Here is a 20714-nt window from a genome sequence, read left to right on the forward strand (position 1 = left end):
GTACAAATACTGTACTCCAAACACTGCATATCGTATTTTTGCTGCTGAGGGTATAGGTACTTTATTGAAGGGTAGGTTACAAGGTGCTCTTGGGCTCCCAGTGCAAGCCCTGAGGCCATGGGAACAGTCCTTGGTGCCCTCAGTAGTTAGCTGATATGCCAGCCATTTATTTTAGTTAATTTATTGTTGCTTAACAAGTTTCCCTAAAATCTAATGGCTAAAAACAACAACAACATTTACTATCTCACCCATTTCCTATAGGTCAGGAATTTGGGTATTTTGCTTAGGGCCCCTCATGAAGTTGTGGTCATTTGGGACCACAGCCATCTGATCTGGGCTGAAGGATTAGACTTCAAGGTGGTTCACAGTTATGTCAGCAAGTTGTACTAGACTTCTGAGACACAACACAGAAGGAGAATACTTTTGACTCAGATTTTCACATAAAATCAGGAAGCAGACTGAATGATAATACGTAGGGTGAGACTACGATGGAGTAGGAGAATAAAGCTCTGACATCTTTAAAGGCTGGCTCTGCCAAGAGTGGGATCCAGCATAATTTTGTGAACTGACCAGGGTGGGGTTCATGCTTTGATAGCAGAAAGCACTTTGAACCAGTTGGTTTTGCCATCTGGGCCTACCAAGAGAGTGTGTAGAGGACAGGAACAAGGAAGGGCAGGAAGGTTGCCTTGGCTTAAGCTCATCAGATAACTAAAGTGGCTATAAACTAGTCATTACACCAAGTCCTAAGTCCTATGGACAAGGTGCTCACTTGCATTTATGGCTGTGTGCCAGGATTCCTCATCCTTGTCCTCAGCCAAAAAAACAGCCCCAAGTTCTCTCTTTATATGGGACAGGAGTTGATGTTTGGTAATCAGGACCCTCTCTTCTTAGAAACTAGTCAAGAGTGCCTGGGTCCAGCTATCTGTACCTGAGGATTTGTTTCTTGAGAACTCTATTCAGTTCATAGCCCAATTATCACCACTGACGCTAACAGGCTGAGTGAGAATGAGCTTAGGGATTTCTAGGCCCCTCATCAGATGACAGAGGTCCCAGCTTGCTCTGTCACAGTGTCCCCTTTCTTTTTTTAAAAAAATTTGTATTTATTGATTTGAGTTAGAGAAAGTGGGAGTGGGGGAAGAGAGAAATACCAATTTGTTTTTCCACTTATTTATGCATTGTTTGATTCTTATGTGTGCCCAGGGATCAAACCTGCAACCTTGGCGTATCAGGATGACACTCTAACCAAATGAGCTGTCCAGCCAGGGCTCAGAGTGTCCCCTCTCAACACTGCCAGGGTGACCAAAAACATCCACAGTGTGACATTGCCAAGGCTAGTGGAGCAGAATAGGACACAGTGAGGGGCATAGGTAATGAGTGGCCCTGAGGGAGAAGTATTATTCCCAGGTTGGCACCAGGTCTTGGATCCATGTAGGGTCACTGAAATGGTATGAGTGTTCTGCATGATCATCTGCTGAAAAGTCAAATAGAACATGGACCCAAATGGCTTAGTCTCCTTTAGGATGGATGGCTTGTACCAGGACCCCAGGCTTCTCCTAGTGCAGCTCAGGAACTCGTGGATGTTGTCCCATTGCAAAAGCTTGCATTACAAAAGAACCAACTGCATTTTGTTATCTAATGTGATCCTAAACTCAGAGTAGTAAAACATCAAGTGCTCACCTGCATTCTAACCTTCATTTAATGGACCTTGCCTTCATTCCATGCCAGGTGGTGGAGTTATAGGCTTGAGGTCCAGTTCCATATCTAAAAAGATCTGTACTGTCAGTGGATGATTGAAGCATGATTGAAAATTTTCTGACCATTTAGTAATGTCCCAGGAAACTTCTCGGGGTATCCTCGTAGCCTTGCGGCCCTGCAGGCTTTTCTTCTATAGGTGTTCATCTGTTTTCACAGTCATACCATGGGTTATCAGGCTTGCCTTTGGGACATTTATCTAGAAGTCCAATTGAAAAGAGAGTCTGTCCTCTGAAGTTGAGGTGAATGAGCTGCTCAGTGGAGCTGGACATTTGGGTTGTGCCCAAAGATTGATTGGTGTTCTCACTAGTAGGGCTTGGCCTGAGAAATGTAAAATGGACTGCATTTTCTGTTATTTAGACTACATACTTTAACTTCCTTTTTTTTTTTTTTTTTTTTTTTTTAAGCTGCACACTTTGGTTCCCTTGAAGGCTCAGAAGGAAAGCTTCAGACAGTATTTGATCCCATTGTGAGTCAGACCAAAGATGAGGTCACAGTTTGAGGACATTTTTTATAACATGGTGTGCTCCTGAAGAATGGCTGCTGCCTGACTGGAGTCCGTCCTAGGGTGAACTGGCGCTGGGCCCCCGCCGCTCCTGCAGTGGTTTGGCTTGCTGGTCCTGGGTGGCCGCTGTGAGGTAGCACAGACAGAACCAGAGCCTTGTGGGCCCTGACACACAGTCCCTGCTCCCCCTGCTGCAGAGGCCATGTTTCCTGCCTCCTACTAAGTAGTGGCAGCACCAGCCCAGCCCTTACTTCCCTGTCAACACTGTTCTAAGCTAATATTCTGATTCCCTACCACCGAAGCATGATTGAAAATTTTCTAACCATTTGGTAATGGCCCAAGGTTACACCATTAGCTCACATGCTGAATGAATTAGAATTAGTTGAGCTGTACATGACAGAAAACCTGAAAATAAACGGGGTTTCAGGTAATAGAAGTCTGTTTCTCTGTTGCTTAAATAAATTGTCATGTAAGTTTTCAAGGGCTTCATGATCATCAGGCTCTACCATCATCCACATGGCTTCCAAATCATGGTATAAATCACCCATTCAGGCATCATGAGGAATGTAGGCAAATAAGGGCTTAAAAGGGCTTACTTTTTCCTTAGAGTGACACTTTTAAAAGATTGTAATGCCCATAATTTTCGTCTGTTCTCTTGGCTAATAATTTAGTGCAAAGGAGGCTGGAAATTTGGTTTTCATTTTGCATGGCTATTTACCTAATGAAGATTTGAGGCAAAAAAGAAGAATTGGGGGTGCCAGCAGTTTCTGTCCCATATGCTTTAGCAGATGGGGCGAAAAACATCTGAGGAGAGGAAGAGTTGATATTCATTGAAAGACACAGAACACAGTAATTGCCAAGTCTCTTAAAGAGACGTGAGTTGTTATTGTTCACATTTCAAAGTATGTAGGTATTTTTGAACTGCTTGGTTTTACCTGGCTGCAGAAAGAGCATATTCTCCCTGTGTATGTTAAGAGCACTCACTTTCTCTCTGCTCCTTTACAATTTTGTAATTCTTCTTGAGGACTAGACTGGTAAGCAAGATATTGAGAGCAATCACAGGCAACTCTTGAATCAGCAAGATTCTAGGGATAAGTTATATGTGGGACTCAGGCTTTTTTGGAGAAGAAAGGAACAAAGAACTATCTTATTTTTATTATTTATTTATTTACTGTTGCTTAGAATTATGATGTAATGGGGTAGTGAGAGTTAGTTTTTAAATTTTTATTATTTAATGGTAAATCCTCACATATTCTAGGCCTACTCATATAATTAAGTATATCTTTAGAAATATATTTCTAGTAGAATGCTAGGTCAAAGGAGATGTACATGTAAATTCTGATTGATAGTACCACAGTGCCTTTTAAAATGGTTTTACCATTTTACATGTTAAACAGATTTTTATAATTGAGACTGATAGAAAAAAAACAGTGGTGAAGACACAGCGATCTTCTGTGTACTAAAATATTTTTAAACAAAATTTCCACTAGAGGGAGTTGTTTAGCTACCAGAAAATTTAAATAATTTCTGTCTTCATAGAATGTTGTAATACATTTTATGGTAAAATCATGGTAATACAATGTTAGAAGCAAAATGACCAAAAATCATAATAGAATGTTGGAATCAAAAGTGACCTTATAGATTATCTAGGTCAACCCCCTTATTTTGTAACAGAAATATGCTTGGAGTATTTGAACGATTACCCATGTTGACATAACTATTGTCATAGGTGGTTGGGACATTCATCTCAGTTCCCCAGATTTACTGTCTGGTGTTCTTTGTCCCGTGCAGTTTGTGTGGAGTTACAAGAACATCAGCATTGACATGTGTCAGCATTCATAGTCCATGAAACATAATAAATGAGGTGGATGAGATTTTGGGGGAAAGGGACAGATTGACAGTGTTTTCATAACTTTTATCCCTGAAGCCCAATGAAATGAACAAAATGATTAAGTAACAGGAAACTTTTTATTTTTATTATTTTTAAAAAAGATTTTCTTTATTTTTAGAGAGAGGGGTAAGGAAGGAGAAAGGAAGAGAGAGAAATATCGATGTGAGAGAGAAACATCCATCTACTTGCCTCTTACTGACACCCCAACCAGGGAACTGGGCCTGAAATTCAGGCATGCCCTGGGCCCTGGGCCCTGGGCCCTGGGAATCGATCTGGTGACTTTTCATTTTGTGGGATGACACTCAACCAACTGAGCCACATTAGTCAGGGCCAAATAGGGAAACTTATTAATTAAAAAAAAAAAAAATCCTGCCACAGCCAGTGTGGCTCAGTTGGTTGGATGTCATCCTGTAAAATGAAAGGTCGCTGGTTTAATTCCTGGTTGGGGCACATGTCTGGATTGCAGTTTTGGTTCACCATCAGGGCACATATGGAAGTATAGAAGGCACTGGTGGATGTTTCTCTCTCACATCAATGTTTCTCTTCCTCTCTTTCTTCCTCTCTCCCATTCCCCCTCTCTAAAGTTAAAAGTAAAAAAATAAAAAATTCCTATATCATACGCATCAAAGAAAATGTACCTGATACAATTACATTCAACTGCGAGTGACAGAAAACATTGAAATTTGATATAGGGTGCTTCGTAAGCAGTATATAAATTTTACAAAGTTTATGGGACCATTTTCTTGACTGTTTCTACTCATAATTTTTAAGCTGAAGTGAAGAATGAGAACTTTGGACTTATACTAAATGGACTTTGGTGAAAGGAATGTGCTGCTCAGACTCAGACAGTGTCTTTGAGGTCAACTTGTTCATAAGCCCCCTTCCCTTGTTCCCCAACGGGAGAAGATTGACCTGGTTAGCAGTATGACATGCCAGAGATTGATGGAAAAACTGTATCTTGGAGTCAGCTTTTCAGTGGTTGAACAGAATCCAGTGGCTGAACAGAATCCAGACCTTCCCCTCCCCCCAAAAATAAATAACAGAGGGGCCAGTAAATCATAACCTTTATGCTGACAGAATTATTTGCCTCTGCCAATGGGTGAAAGGCCAAAATCTACACACCCACACATACTCAAACAAAAGACAATATGTGCCTCTAAGGTTTTTTTCTCTTTTGTAACAGCTCTATTAAGATATAATTCATATACCATATAATTCATCCATATAATGTATACTCGTACATTTAGTAGTTTTTAGTATAGTCACAGAGTTGTGCAACCATCACTACATCAATTTTTAGGAAATTATCCCCTTAAAAAGAAACTTCAGCCCTGATTGGGGTGTCTCAGTTGGTTGGACATTGTCCCTCAAAGCCAAAGGTCGATAGTTCAGTTTGATTTCAGGGCACATTCCTGCTTGTGAGTTCGGTCTCTGGTCAGGACATGTAGGAGAGACAACCAATTGCTGTTTCTCTCCCACATTGATGTTTCTCTCCCTCTCTTTCTCCTTCCCTCCACTCTTTCTAAAAATAAATGGATAAAGTCTTCAAAAGAAAGGAAGAAAGAAACCCCATACTCTTTATCACTCCTCAGTCCCCTTCCTTCTGCCCAGATCTAAGCAACAGCTAATCTGTTTTCTCTCTGTGGATTTGCCTATTCTGAACAGTTTTCACATAAATGGAATTATAATATGTGGTCTTTCCAATTGGCTTCTTTAACTTTGTTTTCAAGGTTTATTCATGTTGTAGCATGTATCATCATTTCATTCTTTTTTGGCTGAATAATCCAGTTTCAGGTTATTATCACATTTTGTTTATTCATTCATTAGTTAATGGACATTTGAAGTTGTTTTCACTTTTGGCTGTTGTGAAGAATGCTTCTATAAACACTCATGTACAAGTTTTTAAGTAGACTTGTTTTCAGTTTTCTTGGATATATATCTAGGAGTAGAATTACTGGGTCAAATTGAACTATCAGGTGACTAGTGATATTGAGCATCTTTTCATATGCTTGCTGGCCATTTATATATCATTGAAAAAATGCTGAGATGTTTTGCTCTTTTAATTGGGATCTTTTAATTGAGTTGTCTTTTTATTATTGAATTGTAATTGTGCCTCTGAAATGTATGTTTTTGATTAGATACAGAGTGGTAGATGGCTACTTACACCTAACAATTCCCACTATACCCTCAGTAGCTAAAAAACTAAACAATTATAAACCATCAATATCCAATTCTCCAGCAGCTCAAATACAAAGAAACAAGTCAGATAGTGCTTAGACAAATGAAGAAGAATCAAGGAGAATCCAATCACTCTGCTTCTAGGAAATAGCAAAAATTTCTAGACTTACTCCTATTAATAAATAGGAGCCACAGATTTCACAGCACAAAGATGGTGTAGAGTTCTTTCATCATCGCCGATGCAAAAATACTAACACAAACGAAATTATTAAGAAAATGGAGATGAAGTCACTTTGGAAGACAGTCCAGAAAGTACAAGAACTGCTATGTAAAATTACTCTAACTCTCAAATGAGAGTACTTAAAGAAAATTGAGTGAGAGTAGCAGAGAAGTCTTGGCCAGTGTGACTCAGTTGGTTGTTGAATCATTTCAGAAAGGCATGGTTCAGTTCCCGGTCAGGGTACGTGCCTGGGTTGCGGGTGCAGTTCCCACCCAGGACACATATGAAGAGCAATCAGTTGGTGTTTCTCTCTCACATTGATGTTTCTCTCTTTCACTCCTTTCCTTCTCCTATCTCTCTTTAAAAAAAAAAAAAAATCAAAAATCAATGGGCATGTCCTTGGGTGATGATAAAAAAAGGGAAAGAAAAGAAAAGAAAAAGAGTAACAGAATTGAGAGGAAGGAAGGAAGAAGTGAGGAAGGGAGGGGAGAGGAGGGGAGGAAGGAGGGAGAGAATAGGAAGAAAGGAAGGAGAGATTGGGGGATATAATGATTATAGTCCTGAAAACTATATTAGAAGTAGCCAAGAGTAGAATATGAAGGATAGGCTTGAAGAAAAAAATCACCTGTAAGAAGAACTGAGAAGAAGAAAAATTTGAAAGACAGACAAGAGAGAGTTAATAAATGATTTTTTCAAAAACAAGAATAGAAAAGAGTGAAAGAAATTATAGGCAAATATATAATAGAAGAAAATTCACTAGAATAAAAAAGAAAATCTGAATTGCATTTCAAAATATGTAAATTTATTTAGCAATCCCCATTACTGAATATTGAGTTGCTTATTCCCTTTTGTAATAAATAGCCAGAAGGCTTTGTCTTCATTTCCTATTATGTCAGGATAGAAGTCAAATCGCTGACTTCTTAGAAGTCAAATTGTTGGGATAGAGACTATGAATATTTAAAGTTATGCATTTCCCAAATGATTTTATAGGAAAAAAATCTCATCTTATTGTTTTAATTTACTTTTATTTTGTTACTAGTGAGAGTGAACATTGCTTTTCATGTAAATTGGCTTTCACCTTCAAGTTTTTATTTAATGTGCTTTGCCCTTTTCACTTTTCCTATCTCTGTTTTGTTTATAGTAAAATTTTCACTCAGTTTATTGCTTCTCTTTTAGTTATAAAGTTATTTTTATATAGATATTATGAGTTTTTATCTGATCTGCTTACTTTTTAATTATTGTTTTGTAGAAAGTTTTTTCTTGCTCAGCAATCAGTTAACATTTAGGTAAGTAATTCATTTGAAGTTCATTTTGTCTTTTTGGTATGGAGCAAGAATCTGATTTCATTCTTTTAGCAATAACCAGTATTTTCTGTACCTTCTGTAGATTACCTTTTCCAATTACTTGGTGGCATTTCATTTTGCATAAATTTTTAAATTATCTTTGTCTTTATTTAAATGTTTACTGTGCTCTGATACATAAACTTTTTTAAAATTTTAGAATAAGGAGAATTTATCTTCTGTTATTACTGACCTCAACATAATAATGGAGCCCAACGCATATTCAGAACTAAGTGAATTCGTGTCTAGGTAAGACATTTTACAAATTTTTTTTAAGGATTATTTTCAGGTTATAGTTCTGAGTTTACCTTTTCTCTCTTCTTGGTGAGTAAATATCAAGTATTTCTGAAAGTATGTCATTATTATGGCTTATATTTTAGCCTGTATTCTCTATATCATTCTTTCATTCAGTAAAAATTTATTATATATTTACTAGGCACTAGGCATTAAAATTAAATTGTGAGCAAAAACAGATACAAGCCTTGATCCTCATGGAATTTATAGCCTAATGGAGAAGTCAAGTACTAAATAATCAGAGAAATAAATCTAAAATTGTGCCTGTGTTAAATATTACGGCGAAGAGTTACATAATGCTGTTCAAGCATATATCAGGAATTTAACTTTCGGGGAGAACATGTGATGATTTCCTGAACCTTGAACTGACATCTGCTAAATGAATAGGCATAAACAAAGAAGTCTTCGACAGGATAGCTCTTGTGGAGGCACTGTGCTAGGATGAAGCATGACATCTGTGAGCAGCTGACAGGGGTCCAGAGTGATGAGAGAAGGGCAAAACAAGGGAGTATGGTATGAGATGAAGCAAATTATGAAAGATCCACATTATGTGGAGTTTGTGGTAAGGAGTGAGATCACAGAACTAAGACCCACATGGAGCTATTGAAAGGTTTTAGCCTAAGGAAGGCAGAAGTGTGACATACTTTCTGTAAGGAATTAATTCAGAATGCTGCAGGGAGAACAGATTGAAGGGGTGCAGTAGTAGATGCAGGTGGGTAAGTGACTAGCAAGAAAGATGTTCATGCAACAGAAGTTTATAGTTTGGACTACAATAATGGCAGTTGGGGTAGAAGGATGGATTTGGTAATACTTAGGAAGCACAATTGAATGGGCATGGTGTTGTTGAATAAGAGGGGTCAGTAGTCATTGACAGGCAATAACTTATTAAGACAGGGAAAATTGGAAGAGGACCAAATCAGGTAAGGTTATAACCTCAGTTTGGACATGGTGAACTTGAGTGCCTGTGAAACACTGAAGTAAAAGTATGAAATAGATAGCTGAGAAACAGTGTAAGTAAGAGACATAACACTGGAGTGATCCACCAGTAAGGAGAAATTAAAGCCTTGAACAGGAATGCAATTGCCTATGGAAAAAATATAGAATTGAATTGTGAGCAAAATAAGAAAATAGAAAAGACCTGGAACTGAACCATGAGGAATTCTAAAATGTACTGCTGAATGAAAGAGAAAGACCTTGCAAAGGAATTAGAAAAGGAACTGTCTGAGTGGTGGGAGGAAAACCAGAAATGTATTGTTGACCATTGAAAACTGGGTTGACAACTTTTCTTTCACATCTTTAAAGATATCCTTCCAGTGTCTTTTGGATTGCTGGGTATAACAAGTCTGTTACAGTGTTATTTTGGCCATGTTATTTTGGTTGCCTTCAAACCTTCCTCTTAATTGTTCTTTTCTGCACTTTGTGTTATATCTAGGATTACTTTACATGGAAATTTCCTGCCATATCTTCTAGTAGCAAATCCAAATTTAATTCTCTTATGCTTAAAATGGGTTTTTGGAAGTTGGGGGATTTTCCTCAGTGTTCCAAGTCCACTCTTTGCTTTCAGCAAGTCCCTATGTGTTTGCACCTCAGAGGGGGATCTTTCTCTGTACACTTGATGTGCCACTAGCAGTAGATACTGATGCTCGTACTTGGTGCTAGATTCATGGTGGGAATAAAGGGAATTCTGTGTTTTCATGGTTTGTCCTCAGTATCGGGCAGGTCCTGTGGACTTGCACCTTGAGGGTAGGGTTCTCCAGTGTTTCTGCTGCTTCTTCCCAGTGCGGCCAAATTCTGCCTGGGTCTATGAATGATCTTCGGTGAGAGAGTTCCTTTTCCTTCCCCCAGTGGTAGTAGATGTAGGCTTGATATTAATGTAGGTTCTGGCACCCAGTGGGTTTCCTGCCTCCTCCCAGAAGAAAAGTTTTTGCCTCTGCCCCTCTTCCTGAAGCAACGGATCTTTAATTTGGTAGCAGGTGTATTCACTGCCCCTCTCCCAGAATCAGATGGGTTTGACTTCAGTTCCTCCCTCAGATAATGGACTTTCCCCCCTATTTCTTTACTGTTGCTTCTTCAACAGCTTGGAGTTTTTGCTTCCCACCATAGAAGAGTTCTGGCTTAATTTTATGCCCCAGGAGCAGCTGATCACCTCTGCATGCCTGTGCTCCTGGGGGAGCTCTCCAGGTTGCTGACATGACTCCAGTCTTTCTGATGAAGACCTTTTGTGTCTCAGGGTCTCATCTGTTTTAAATGACTTCATACTTGTCCTTTACAAATTTGTCAATATTTTAGTTGATTTCTCCTTATCTACTTGTGTGGTGTCTGCTTTCTTCCTCTATGTTTAACCAAACATAAACAGTTTCTATGTTCTGTCCTTTTTGAAAGAGAAAAATGTTTATTTACCTGGTTGTTGTGTGACTTCCAGTCTTTGACTGGCGCAAGGAAGATTATGATTTTATAGATTTTTCAGATTTTCCTGATGGTATGTTGAGAGTGACCTTCATTGCAACTTTTTACATCCTAAGTAGCAGCAGAACTCTTTTCTGGGTTTTTTTTTCTGAATCTCACTCTGGAATTTGGGACATACTATATTTTGACATTCTGCATCTGACTTACCCTTTCTTTATAATTTCTATTACTTCATATCTTTCTGTTTATTCCTGATTATTCCTCAGATCTGTATTTGAGTTTAGAAATTCTTTCTTCATTTTCTGACTAATCTATTAATCTCCCATTCTTTGAGTTTCCAATTTACTGATAGTACTTGTCATTTGGAAAAAGTCCAGTGTATCTCCTTTTCAAATTTTCCTGTCTTTATTTTTTAATTTTGTCTATTTTAATTTTTTTTATTTTTAAGCCATGTTTATTCTATTACATTTGTCTCGGTTTTTCCCCCTTTGCCTTCCTCCACCCATCCCACTTTGTCCCCCTCTCCCACAGTCAGTTCCCACTCTGTTGTCCATGTCCATGGGTCATTCATACATGTTCTTTGTTTAGTCTCTTGTCCTTCTTTCCACCATTGGCCTCCTTCCCCATGCCCTCTGGTCACTTTCAGTCTGCTCCATGTTTCCATGCCTGTGGTATATTTTGTTCGTTAGTTTATTTTGTTGAATAGATTCCACTTATAGGTGAGATCATATGGTATTTGTCTTTTATTAAAATTTATTAATTTATTTATATTGTTCAAATATATTTCTCCTTTACCCGCCACCACTTTCCCCTGCCCCACCCACTGCCACCTCCCCCGCCCCACCCCAATCCGTCCCTACCTTGGCTTCATCAATGTGTCCTTCACACCTGTTCCTTGATCTGACCCTTCCCTTTCCCGCTATGCCCCTCCGTCCCACCCTCCCTCCCAACCCTTCGTTTTCTTTCTTTCAATGTCGCTGGTCATCTTTTTCTTGCCTTCTTGCTTTGCTGATTAGGTTCCACTTATAGGAGAGATCATACGTTATTTGTCTTTCACCACCTGGCTGATTTCATTTAGCATAATGCTCTCCAGTTCCATACACGATGCTGTGAAAGGTAGTAGCTCTTTCTTTCTTCTGTGCAGCATTCCATTATGTAAATGTACCATAGTTTTTTGATCCACTCAGTTACTGATGGCCACTTAGGTTGTTTCTAGCACTCGGCTATTGTAAATTGTGCTGCTATGAATGCAGAGGTGCATAGGTTCTTTTGAATTGGAGTTTTGGGATGCTTAGGGTATAATCCCAGCAGTGGAATCAGTGGGTCAAAAGGCAGTTCCATTTTCAGCTTTTTGAGGAAATTCCAAACGGTTTTCCACAGTGGCTACACGAGTCTGCATTCCCTCCAACACTGTACTAGGATTCCCTTTACTCCAAAACCTCGCCAGCACCTGTTATTTGTTAATCTGTTTATGATGGCCATTCTGACCGGTGTGAAGAGGTATCTCACTGTGGTTTTAATTTGCATTTCTCTGATGGCTAATGATGCTGAGCATCCTTTCATGTGTCTCTGGGCCCTGTATATGTCCTCCTTTGAGAAGTGTCTGTTCAGGTCCTTTGCCCATTTTTTAATTGGATTGTTTGTCTTCCTGGAGGGGAGTCATGTGAGTTCTTTATATATTTAGGAAGTCAGACCCCTGTCTGAGGTATCATTGGCAAATATATTTTTCCATACAGTTGGTTCCCTTTTCATTTTGCTGATGTTTTCTTTAGTTGTGCAGAAGCTTCTTATTTTGATGAGGTCCTACTTGTTTATTCTTTCCTTTATGTCCCTTCTTCTAGGGGACATATCGGTGAAAATATTGCTGCATGGGATATCTGAGAGTTTCCTGCCTATGTGCTCCTCTAGGACTTTGATGGTGTCACGACTTATATTTAAGTCTTTTATCCATCTTGAGTTTATTTTTGTGTATGTTGTCAGTTGATTGAATTTCAATTTTTTGCATGTAGCTATCCAGCTCTCCTAGCACCATTTGTTGAAGAGGCTATTTTTACTCCATTTTATGCTTCTGCCCCCTTTGTTGAATATTAGTTGACCATAGAGACATGGGCTTATTTCTGGGCTCTATTCTGTTCCATTGATATATGTGTCTGTTTTTATGCCAATACCAGATGGTTCTAATTACACTGGCCTTGTAATATAGTTTGATATCGTGTATTGTGATACCTCCTACTTTGTTTTTCTTTTTCAAAATTGCTGTGGCTATTCAGGGTCATTTATGATTCCATATACATTTTTTAAATGTTTGTTCTATGTCTGTGAAATGGGGATTGTGTTGAATCTATAAATTGTTTTGGGTAGTATGGACTTTCTGATGATGTTAATTCTTCCAGTCCATGAACACGGTATATGCCTCTATTTATTTGTGTCTTCCTTAATTTCTTTCTACAGTGTTGTATAGTTTTCTGCGTACAGATCTTTAACCACCTTCGTTAAGTTTACTCCTAAGTACTTTATTTATCTTGTTACTAATGGGATTTTTTTTCCTGATTTCTGATTCTGATATTTCATTTTTGGTGTACAAAAATGTCTTCGATTTCGAATATTGACTTTGTATCCTCCTGTTTTCCCACATTCACTTATTAGGTTGGGTAGTTTTTTGGTGGAGTCTATGGGGTTTTCTATGTACACTATCATGTCATCTGCAAACAATAATAGTTTTACTTTCTCCTTTCCAATTTGGATGCCTTTTATTTCTTTTTCTTGTCTGACCGCTGTGGCTAGGACTTCCAATACTATGTTGAATAGCAGTGGTGAAAGCAGACATCTTGTCTTGTTCCTGATCTTAGTGAGAAAGCTTTTAGTTTTTGCCCATTGAGTAAGATGTTGGTTGTAGGCTTTTCATATATGACCTTTATTATGTTGAGGTATGCCCCCTTTATTTCCATTTTGCTGAATGTTTTTATCATAAATGGGTGCTGTACCTTATCAAATGCTTTTTCTGCATCTATTGATATGATCATGTGGTTTTTGTCTTTCCTTTTGTTTATGTGATGTATTATGTTTTATGAGTTGCAAATATTGAACCGTCCTTGCATCCCTGGGATGAATCCCACTTCATCATGGTGGATGATCTTTGTAATGTATTTGCTGTATGGTTTGCCACCATTTTGTTGAGGATTTTAGCATCTATGTTCATCAGCGAAATTGGCCTGTAGTTTTCTTTCTTTGTTGTGTCTTTATCTGGTTTTGGCGTTAGGATGATGCTGGCCTCGTGAAGAGAGTTTGGGAGTCTTCCCTCTTCTTAAATTTTTTGGAATAGTCTGAGAAAAGAGAGGGGTTAGCTCTTTCTTAAATGTTTTGTAAAATTCTCCAGTGAAACTGTCCAGTCCAGGGCTTTTGTGTGCCAGGAGTTTTCTGATTACTGCTTCAATTTCCCCAGCTGTTATCGGTCTGTTCAGGCTTTCTCCTGCTGCTTCATTCAGGGTTGGAAGGTAATATTTTTCTAAAAATTTGTCCATTTCACCTAAGTTTCAATTTTGTTGTGATATAATTGTTCATAATAACTTCTTACAATTCTTTGTATTTCTGTGCCATCAGTTGTAATTTCTCCTCTTTCATTTCTGATGTTTATTTGTGTCCTCTCCCTTTTTTCCTTGATGAGTTGCTTCAAGTCTTGTCAATTTTGTTTTTCTTCCAAGAACCAGCTCCTGGATTGGTTGATCCTTTGAATTGTTCTTTTAGTCTGTATGTCATTCAATTCTTCTCTTGATTATTTCCTTTCTTCTACTCACTCTGGTCTTTGTTGTTGTTTCTCCAGTTCTTGAAGCTGGGGGGTTAGGTCCTTTATTTGAAATGTTTCTATCCTTTAAGTAGTCTAGTATTGCTATTAACTTCCCTCTCAAGACTGCCTTCACTGTGTCCCATAGGTGTTGAACTGTTGTGTGTTCATGTTCATTTGTTTCCAGAAACTTTTTGACTTTTTCTTTGACCTCTTTATTGACCCATTCGTTGTTTAATAGTGTGCTGTTTAGTCTCAGTGAGTTTGAATGATTTTGACTTTTTTCCTTGAGCTTGGTTTCTACTTTCAGTCCTTGTGGTCCAAGAAAATGCTTGTTATGATTTCGATTTTCCTGAATTTGTGGAGGCTTCTTTTGTGTCCTGCCTTGTGGTCTGTCTTTGAAAATGTTCCATGTGCATTTGAAAAGAATGTATATTTTTCTTCTTTGGGATGAAAGGTTTTATATATGTCAGTTAAGTCCATTGGATCTAATGAGTCGTTCAGTTCCACAATATCCTTGTTGATGTTTTGTTTGGAAGATCTATCCATTGTTGACTGTGGGGTGTTAAAGTCCCCAACTATCAGTGTTTTACTGTCTATATCTTTCTTGAAGTCCTCCAAGATTTTTGTTATATATTTGGGTGTTCCTATGTTGGGTGCATATAGGTTTACAGTGTTCATGTCTTCTTGATGGATTCTTTCTTTTAATATTATGAAGTGTTCTTCTTGGTCCATTTTTATGGCCTTTGTTTTGAAATCTATTTTGTCTGATATAAGTATTGCTACCCTTTCCTTTTTTCCCCTGTCCATTTCCTTGGAATATTTTTTTCCATCCCTTTACTTTCAATCTGTGTAGGTCCTTTGTTCTCAGATGGGTCTCTTGTAGGCAGCATATGTGTGGCTCAAAGTTTTCTTATCCATTCAAATATCCCATGTGTTTTGACTGAGATATTTAATTTATTTACATTTAAAGTTATTATTGATAGGTACTTATTTTTTCCCTTGTTACCTGTGATCCCCTCTTTCTCATGCTTTTTCTTCATCTTCTTAAAACAGTCCCTTTATTATATTTTGCAATGCTGGTTTGGTGGAGTTGTTTTCTTTTAGCCATCTTATGTCTGGGAAAGTCCTTATTTTCCCTGCCATTTTAATGGATAGCCTTGCTGGGTAGAGCAGTCTTGGTTGCAGGCCTTTGCATTTCATAGCTTGGAATATTTCTTGCCACTCCCTTCTGGTTTGTGTTTCTGTTGAGAAGTCAGCTGCTAGCTCCATCAGGGATCCCTTATATGTTACTATCTGTTTCTCCCTTGCTTCCATTAGGATTCTCTGCTTGTCTTTGATATTTGCCATTTTAATGATGCTGTGTCTTGGAATGGGCCTCATTGGGTTCCTCTTGAATGGGACCCTCTGTGCATCCTGGATTTGTGTGACTTTTTCTCTCTTCAAATTGGGGAAGTTTTCCATCATTGCTTTTTCAAACAAGTCCTCTCTTCCTTGCTCCTCTTCTGCTCCTTCTGCTGTCCCTATTATATGGATAGTGTTATGTATCAGGTTGCCCTCGATTTCCCTGAACACCTTTTTATTCTTTTTGAAGCTTTTTTCATTTTCTTGCTCTTTTGGGGAGCTTTATTCTGCCTTATCCTCCTGTTCGTTGATTCATTCTGCTTCATAGAGCCGGCTTTTGATTCCTTCTACTATGTTTTTCAATTCAGAAATTGTATATTTCATTTGCTCTTGCCTCTTATTGATAGTTCCTGTGTCTTTTTTCATGCTGATATAATTTGCAGTAAGTTTCTCATAGTTTCCGTATAGTTTTTGGTAATTCTCTTTGAGCTCACTCTGCTCACTGAGTTCCCTTAGAACCGTTGTTTTGAATTCTGTATATGATAGTTTACTTGCCTTCATTTCATTTACTTCTCTTTGTGGGGATTCCTCCTTTCCCTTCAATTGGGGGGTGTTTCTTTTTCTTCCTATTATTTGTAAGACCCTTATTTTTTGCTTTTGCTTTAAATTGATCTGTCTTGACTTCCTGACCTTGTGGTGTGAACTTCTGTGGTAGGAGACTGCTGTTTTTTCTTTCTGGATCTGCCTCTGATGATGTCAGCTGTTCACCCCATCTGACCTTAGTCAGTCTTAAGAGACTTCAGGAATCTGCTGTCTGTGTCTGTCTCCTCCAGTTGTTAAACCAGTCATTCTGCCCTCAGCAGTCAGGCTTAGGCACCACAAGGCAGGCCAGAGTCCCTCTTACGGGTGGGGTTATTGGGTCCTTTCACACTGCTGCCACTCAGGGAAGTGGTCTGCCTGAGCAAGATGGCTGCTGCCATATGAGGGAGGAGCAGCACCAGGATCCCACCTGCTACACTGTCATATCTCTCCCCAAGCCTCCTCCTCCAGTCTTTTCTCTAGTGTCTCTACACCACTCTGCTCCCCTTTTTGCCAGGAATCTAGTATCTGTGGCTGCCACTCTGTACTTAGCAGTCAGGCTTTAGTACTACCGAGTTAGGGCCAAGTTCCTCCTGGGGGCTGTGCTATTGTGTCCTCTCACGCTGTTGCTGCTCAGGGGACTGGTCTGCCTCAGCAAGATGGCTGCTGCTGTATGGGGGATGAGTTTCATGTCTTTTTTAAAATAAAGATTTTTTTTTTAATGGTTGCTTTTTGTGCAGTTATTCTGGATTATTTCAGATATATATTCATGTAAAGCATATTTCCTCAAAATGTATCTAATCTGCTATTAAACCCATTTATTGATCTTTCAACAGTCAGGAATGGTACTTCTCAAAGTTCTCTTTGGAATTTTGTGGCCTCTTTTGTAATTTACATTCCTTTTCTTTTTTTTTAAATTGTATATATTTTATTTATTTTTAAATGTCTTTATGAAATTAGTTTTTTATTTTTGTTTTTTAAAAGGAAAAATTTTTATTACATTTTATTTCATTATCTTTTATTCCCCTTATACTGCTCTCCCTCCAGCAGTCACCACAGTGTTGTCCATATTCCTGAGTTCTTTTTCTTTCTAATCAGTCCCTCCACATCCTTCTTAAATTGATCTGTCTTGACTTCCTGAGCTTGTGGTGTGAACTTCTGTGGTAGGAGACTGCTGATCCCTCTAGTATCATCCTCCTCTCCATCTGTGAGGTGTCCCCATTTTCCATGTTAGTTCAGTTTGTTCTTTCAAATCATGATATAATGAAATAATATGGTATTTGTCTTCCTCTGACTGGCTTATTTCACTTAGCATAATGTTCTCCAGGTTCATTCATACTGTTGCAAAGGGTAAAACTTTCTTCTTTTTTACAGCAGAGTAGTTTTCCGATGTTCAAATATCTCATAGTTATTTTATCCACTCAACTATTGATGGACACTTGGGCTGCTTCCATATCTTGGTTCTTGTAAATAACACTGTAATGAACATAGAGGTGCTTATGTTCTTTTGAATTAGTGTTTTGGGCTCCTCAGGTATATTCTCAGAAGTGGGATCTATGGGTCAAAAGACAGATCCTTTTTTATTTTTTGAGGTATCTCAATACTGCTTTACGAAGGGGCTGAACCAATCTGCATTCCCACCAGCATTGCATAAGGGTTCCAGTTTCTCTACATTATTGCCCGCATTTTTTGTTTGTTGATTCATTGATGATAGCCATTCTCACAGGTGTGAGATGGTATCTCATTTTGATTTTTATTTGCACCTCTCTGAATAGTAGTGACATTCAGCATCGTTTCATATGTCCATAGGCCATGTGTATGTCCTCTTTGAAGAAGTGTCTATTCAGGTCTTTTGCCCATTTTTTAATTGGGTTGTTTGTTTTTTTGTTGTTGACTATTGTTAGTACTTTATAAATTTTGGATATTAACCCATTATCAGATGTATTGGTGAATATGTTCTCCCATTCTGTGGGTTATCTTTTTATGTTGTTGATGTTTTTCTTTGCTGTGCAAAAGCTCCTTAGTTTGAGGCAGTCCCATTTGTTCATATATTATTTTTTTGTTTCCCTTGCTTGAGGAGGTATAACCAATTAAATATTGCTACAAGTAATGTCTGAAATTTTGTTAATGTTTTCTAGGATTTTTATGGTTTCAGGTCTATCATTTAAGTCTTTGATCCATTTTGAATTTGTTCTCATGCGTAGTATAAGAAGATGGTCTAGTTTCATTTTTCTGCACACATCCATCCAGTTTTTCCATCACCACTTATTGAATAGACTATCTGTAGTGCATTGTATGTGCTTGCTTCCTCTGTCAAATATTAATTGAATATAAAGATGTGGGCGTTTTTCTGGGCTTTTGTTCTGTTCTTTTTATCTGTATGTCTGTTTTTAGGCCAGCACCAGGCAGTTTTGATTGCTATGGCCTTTTGGTGTAGTTTGATGTTACATAACATGATTCCTCCAAATTTGTTCTTCTTTTTCAGGATTGCTGTTGCTATGTGGGGCCTTTAGTGGTTTCCTACAAATTTTTAATATATTCGTTCTAGTTCTGTGAAATCTCTCATTGGAATCTAGATCAGAATTGCATTAAACCTATAGATTTTGGGGGGTAGTATGGACATTTAAATGATGTGAATTCTTATTCATGAACACGGTATGTGCCTCCACTTATTTGTATCTTCTTCAGTTTTTTTTCTTTGGTGTCTTGTGCCAGTAATTTTCTGAGTATAGGTCTTTTATATTCTTGGTTAAGTTCATTTCTAGGTATTTTATTCTTGAAGTAATCATGATTGGGATTGTTTTCTTAATTTCCCTTTCTGTTAGTTTGCTATTGACATATAAAAATGCAATTGATTATTGGATATTAATGTTGTATCCTGCTACTTTGCCAAATTCATTCATCAGTTCCAGTAGCTTCTTGGTTGAATCGCTGGGGTTCCCTATGATATTATCATTCATCTACAAATAAAGATAATTTTACTTCTTCCTTTCCCATCTGGATGCCTTTTATTTCTTGTTATCTGCTTGCTGTGGCTAGGACTTTCAGTACTATGTTGAAAAGAGAGGTGAAAGCAGATATCCCTGTCTTATTCCCTGTTTTTTTAAATGTGATTTTATTGATTACGCTATTACAGTTGTCCTATTTTTTCTCCCTTTTATCCCCTCCACCCTGCACCGCCCTTCCCCCCAGAATTCCATCCCCTCCTTATTTCATGTCCATGGGTTGTATGTACAAGTTCTTTGGCTTCTCCATTTCCTATGCTATTCTAAACCTCCTGCTGCCTATTTTGTACCTACTATTTATGCTGCTTATTCCCTGTACTGTCTCCATCCCACCCCCTGTTCACCCTCCTCTCCTCTGATCTCCATTTCTATTATTCTGTTCCTGCTCAACTTGTTTGCTTAGTTTGTTGTTGTTGCTGTTGTTCTTGTTGTTTTTAGGTTCAGTTGTTGATAGTTGTAAGTTTGTTGTCATTTTACTGTTCATAGTTTTTTATCTTTTTTTGATAAGTCCCTTTAACATTTCATTTAATAAGGGCTTGGTGATGATGAACTCCTTTAACTTTACCTTCTCTGGGAATCACTTTATCTGACCTTACATTCTAAATGATAGCTTTGCTGGATAGCGTAATCTTGGATGTAGGTCCTTGTCTTTCCTGACTAGGAATACTTCTTTCCAGCCCCTTCTTGCCTGCAAGGTTTCTTTTGAGAAATCAGCTGCTAGTCTTATGGGCACTCCTTTGTAGGTAACTGTCTCCTTTCCTCTTGCTGCTTTTAAGATTCTCTCCTTATCTTTAATCTTGGGTAACTTAATTATGATGTGCCTTGGTATGCACTTCCTTGGGTCCAACTTCTTTGGGACTCTATGAGCTTCCTGGATCTCCTGGAAGTCGATTTCCTTTACCAGACTGAGGAAGTTCTCCATTATTTTTTCAAGTAAGTCCTCAATTTCTTACTCTTCCTCTTCTTTCTGGCACCCCTATGATTCAGGTATTGGGTCATTTAAAGTTGTCCCACAGGTTCCTAAGCCTCTCCTCATTTTTTTAAATTCTTATTTCTTCTTTCTGTTCTGGTTGGATGTTTTATCTCTTCGTTCTTCTCCCAATGGTTGATTTCAGTCCCGGTTTCCTTCCCTTTACTGTTGGTTCCCTGTATGTTTTTCTTTATTTTGCTTTGCTTAGCCTTCACTTTTTCCTCCATTTTGCAACTATTCTCAACCAATTCAGTGAGAATCCAGATTACCAGTGTTTTGAACTATGCATTTGATAAGTTGGCTGGCTATCTGTTCATTGCTTAGTTCTGTTTTTGGAGCTTTGATCTGTTCTTTCATTTGGGCATATTTCTTTGTCTGAGCACACCTCTTACATTAGGAGGGATTGAGCCTTAGGTATTCACTGGGGAGATGGGGGAAACAAAGGTTGC

General features: G+C 38.2%; 1 protein-coding gene across 1 annotated transcript in view; it reads left to right on the plus strand.

Annotated features, from left to right (window-relative positions):
• CENPP (centromere protein P) overlaps positions 1–20714 on the plus strand; it is a 329764-nt gene that overhangs the window by 23208 nt on the left and 285842 nt on the right. The window contains exon 4 of the mRNA XM_054588017.1: positions 8047–8135. Within this exon, the coding sequence (XP_054443992.1) occupies positions 8047–8135 (89 nt within the window). The remainder of the gene's footprint in view (positions 1–8046; positions 8136–20714) is intronic.

Source organism: Pteronotus mesoamericanus, unplaced genomic scaffold, assembly GCF_021234165.1.
Source record: "Pteronotus mesoamericanus isolate MK-2021 breed Mesoamerican mustached bat unplaced genomic scaffold, CSHL_Meso_final scaffold_125, whole genome shotgun sequence".
NCBI classification, from domain to species: domain Eukaryota; kingdom Metazoa; phylum Chordata; class Mammalia; order Chiroptera; family Mormoopidae; genus Pteronotus; species Pteronotus mesoamericanus.